Source organism: Cystoisospora suis (genome assembly GCF_002600585.1).
Source record: "Cystoisospora suis strain Wien I chromosome Unknown contig_2981, whole genome shotgun sequence".
NCBI classification, from domain to species: domain Eukaryota; phylum Apicomplexa; class Conoidasida; order Eucoccidiorida; family Sarcocystidae; genus Cystoisospora; species Cystoisospora suis.
In genome coordinates this window covers 1-4,419 of record NW_027155776.1, presented here as the reverse complement: position 1 = coordinate 4,419, position 4,419 = coordinate 1, and the positions used below count along the sequence as shown (strand labels likewise).

At 40.3% G+C, this 4,419-nt stretch overlaps 1 protein-coding gene across 1 annotated transcript in view; it reads left to right on the top strand.

Annotated features, from left to right (window-relative positions):
• The window catches only part of CSUI_005992 (superkiller viralicidic activity 2 family), a gene marked incomplete at its 3' end in the record, with an annotated part of 6,619 nt that extends 2,894 nt beyond the window's left edge, over positions 1 to 3,725 (top strand). Inside the window, exons 5-8 of the mRNA XM_068066157.1 lie at positions 480 to 860; positions 1,368 to 1,508; positions 2,568 to 2,633; positions 3,555 to 3,725. Coding sequence (XP_067921867.1) covers positions 480 to 860; positions 1,368 to 1,508; positions 2,568 to 2,633; positions 3,555 to 3,725 — 759 coding nt within the window. The remainder of the gene's footprint in view (positions 1 to 479; positions 861 to 1,367; positions 1,509 to 2,567; positions 2,634 to 3,554) is intronic.
• Positions 3,726 to 4,419: the final 694 nt, after the last annotated feature.

Sequence of the window (4,419 nt, the reverse complement as noted above, 5' to 3'; positions counted from 1 at the left end):
AGTTAGATAGATAGATTAAGGGTAGATAGATAGATTGAAGACAGTTAGATAGATAGATTAAGGGTAGATAGATAGATAGATTGAAGATAGTTGGATAGATAGATTAAGGGTAGATAGATAGATTAAGGGTAGATAGATAGATAGATTGAAGTTGACTGACTAGATGGTCTTTGCAGTAGAGTTGCTCTTTGAGACCTTTGGGTTATGGTATGTGTCTTATGCAAGCGAAACAGCACGTCTAACTTTTCTTTGTGCCCTTCACCCTGTACTGGTAGCCCAGGTCTATAACGGCCTACTTACTCTTCTTCTTCTCTTTTCTTCTTCTTCTTCTCGGTTCTTCTGTCCCGCCCAATGCATGCAAATGGTCGCCTCTTGTTGTATCTCCACTGTCTTTGTCCCCTCAGTCTCTTCTCATCATCTTTGTCTCTTTTCTTTCTTTCTTTCTTCAACTTTCTTTCTTTTCTTTTCTTCTTCTCTAGATTACGCGCAAATATCTGCCGTCGACAAATGCCGTTCTCGAGGCAGCCGTTGAAGAGCTCGTGATCCATTGCATTGTTGCATGCGATTCTGGAGACACCCCCGACCAGTCTTCTTCTTCTTCCTCTTCTTCTTCTTCAAATCACTCTACTCATGATAAGAGTCAGAAGAAGAGTAATGAGTCTTCTAAAGAGAATGGCGTGGGGAGCAAGGGTCAAGGAAGTCGAAGAGAGAAAGAAGGGAAAGAAGGAGACAGTGGACCTTCAGCTGAGAAGAACAGTCATGGGAGTAATGTGTCTCTTCTCCATAAACTTCGGCCTGCAAGAAGAAAAGTGCGAAGCAATGCTGACGCCTCCCCTGACAGAAAAGATTACATTCTTAAGGTAAGAGCATACTCACTTGGTTACTCTCTGTCTTTCTTTCTTCTTTCTTTCTTTCTATTCCTCCACACACATTTCTCAGTCATTCCTTCAAATTTAAACATGAACCTACGGACTCTAATCTAGACAGAGAGAGAGACAGAGAGAGAACGACGAAAGTGATATACACGGAGAAAGCTCATGTTGTCTATCCAATGTGCATCTATCTATCTATAAGTATGGGGATACTCAACCTAGGCTTGTGTCTCTCTAGCATATCATATCAAATTCTCTTCGCGCTATGTATGATATACATACATATATAGAGATATAGATCTACTGTTCTCTCGATACCTAGATAACTATACATATATATATATATATATATGTATATCCTATGACACTATCCCTTCTCTACCAAAGGCGAATCGCCCTGTCCTATCAACTCTATCTTTTCTTTTCTCTACCCTCCTCCACACTTTTCTGCTTGTTTATTTGCCTTGGAGTGCTTTGTGTTTTGCACTTTGTTAGGTTCTTCCATTCCCTCTAAGAGCAATCCAGAGCATAAGTAAATGCCGAATGACAATACCCCCAGGAGTGGATGTCGAGCACTCTCAAGATCTCGTCAAGTCTCTCTACTTCCAATTTAAAAAGGTCGAAGACAAATTCGCTGTAAGATTTAGATAGATGGAAGATAGATAGATTAAGGATAGATAGATAGATTAAAGATAGATAGATAGAAGATAGATAGATAGATTAAAGATAGATAGATAGATTAAAGATAGATAGATAGATTAAAGATAGATAGATGGAATAAGGATAGGTGATATCTTTCCTGTTCTTCTTCTTCTTTGCTTTTTGGGTTTGTTTGTGTTGTTTCCTCGTAAGTGTTTGTCGCGATAGGTCGGCCGTCATGAGTGTAGGCTCGACTGAAAGATGTTCATAGATCCACACAGATGCATGTATGAATCTGTATGCATGCATGTGTATGTGAATATTCATATGTGTTGTATACGAAAAAGGAAGATATTAAGGTTGCGACCAGCTATGTTCCCGTGTATAAGCATCATGTATGTTCTATGTATGTGTGTATATACTACGCTTGGAGAGGCTGCTGTATATTTAGTGCATGCAGGAGGTTAGGTGGATTGCTATCGAGATAGATTCTCATACATATGTGGTATGAAGTTCAGAAAAGAGACACGTAGATAGAAAGAGAGAGAGACCCCTACTGCAAAGAAAGACGTCGAGATCTCCACTATATAGAGCTACATAGAGATGCTGAAGACGGTCAGGATGCTCCATACAATACGCTCATGATATAAAACCGGAGAACGTGAAGAGGAAGGAAAACTGAAAGAAGAATAGAGTTGCTCTCTCCCCCTGCCATGTGCCTCAGTCTGATCTTCTCTTCTTTCTCCTCTGTACATACACCGCAGTAGGGTGGCTACTACTTCGCCCTCCTGTCCTCTCTTCCTGCATGCATGTCTCTGGAGTATCGTCGTTCTTCATATTCATTATTCCACCAAGGCTACTACTACAAAACTCACAAGAAGAAGAAGAGAAAGACACTGTGTGGATAAGGAGGGACATATTTGTATCAGATGCTGAGATTTCCTCTAAGTCATGGATGAGCTGCTTTGTATGAAAGAGAGGAGATACATTTTCAAGACCTTCCATCTATCTTTCTCTTCTTTCTTTCTCTGTTCTTTCTCTTCTGCACACACGCAGGAAGAAGGAGGGCTGCCTCTCCTCGATCCGATAGAAGACATGCATATCTCAGAGCCTAAGCTAAAGGTATGTCGTTCGTCACTGCAACCTTAAAAAGCAGTCGGAAGAAGAAAAGAGAAAGAAGACGAAAGGCAGAAGAAAAAGAAGCAAAAGCTTTCCACATTTCTCTCTTTTGATCTTATGAGGAGAGTGTGAAGCATCAGGATGCCTTTTCGGTCTCTTTATTCTTTCTCAGCTCGCCCTTTCAATTGCTATGAATAAGATAAGCAAATCAGAACCTTTCTTGACTAGGGGTCAGTATACTCATCTCTCTTTCTCTTTTTAGATAGTTAAGTTCTTACAGGCTTACGTACACTTGGCATTTCGACAAAAGATGTCTTTAGCCTCTCCTGACGTCTATCTCTCTGTCTTTTTTCGTCTCTCCATCGATTTGTCTCTATCGATCTCTCTAATGCTTCGGTTAGACTATGAAAGAGCGAGAGAATAGCAGAATGTATACACAACGTAGGTGTAACTTAGGGGGAAAGAAAGAAAGAACGAAAGTCTTTTTGAAGAGAAAGAAGATAAACATTACTATGGATAGATAGACATAGAGAACCGTACACCTCTGTTGCTTGTATATCTGAGAGGAGGAGAGTGAGTCTATATATCTATATATATCTATATACGTGACAAGGAAGTCTCTGTGAGTTTTCTTCTTTCTCAGAAGTGTATAGGCTTAAGGGCTATGTTGACTTTTCTTTATGAATAGGAGGTTCGTTAGATTCAAAGGTTCTTCTCATGTTTTCCATTCTAGATACACTCGATCTCTATATTATTCGTCTGGGGGTTGTTGAGGTGTATATACAGCTCTAACAGCCTTCCGCATTCCGGTCTTCCTATCTTCTTTTCTCTCTTTCCTTCTCACTCTATCTATCTCTGTGTTTCTCTCTATTTTTCTCTCGCTTTCTTTTTCTTCTTTTCTTCTTTTTCGTTCTTTCCTTGTAGACGTTGAAGAGTCAAGCAGAGAGACTGCAAGAAGAATTGCAGAAGAATCCTTTCTTCAATCATCCTTTATGCGAAGTGTATTTCAACGCTCATGAAGAAAGAATGTGGATGGAAACTAAGCTAAGAAAATTACACGAATCAATCGACACCCAAAGACAGCTCGTTATGAAGGTAAACCGCACACACACACTTCGCACTCCTCTTCGCAACGCCCTTCTCTTCTTTTCTTCTTCTCTTCTTTTCTTCTTTCTCTCGAGTACTTTGCTGGTTCTTCTCTCTTCTGTTGCAGATCACGTGGATTGGCGAGTCGATCTATCTATCTCTCTATCTCTCTCTCTATCTGTATGTTTGGCTAGTCATATCAACTATGCAAATCATGACCTGTCTGTTGTCTGTTTATCTCTCTACCTATCTGTCTCTCTCCCTCTATCTATCTCTCTATAAATGACTTTATCTGCCTGTATCAATCTGCGTCTCTCTCTCTATCCATGATTGACTACTCTAAAATTTCCTCTGTCTTTTGACTTTTCTAAACCTCACTGTCTCTCCGCAAGACTTCGCGCTATTTCATTATGATCTTCCATCCCCCCTACCCCTTTTTCGTATCCTGTCTCTCTTTCTCTCCTTCATTCCTTCCCTCTTCCTCTTTCTTCGTTCCCTATTCATATCTATATCTATGTCTCTATCCTTCATTCGATCTGTCCCTCTCCCTCTATCTATATACACATCCATCTATCTATCTATCTATGTCTCTATTCCGTCTTCTTCGACCTCCTGTATCTTTCACTTTCTCCCCTGGCTTCTTTTTCTTCTTTCTCTTTCTGTTCTCTCTCCATGCGTTGATGAGGAGGAGCATTTGTCGTCG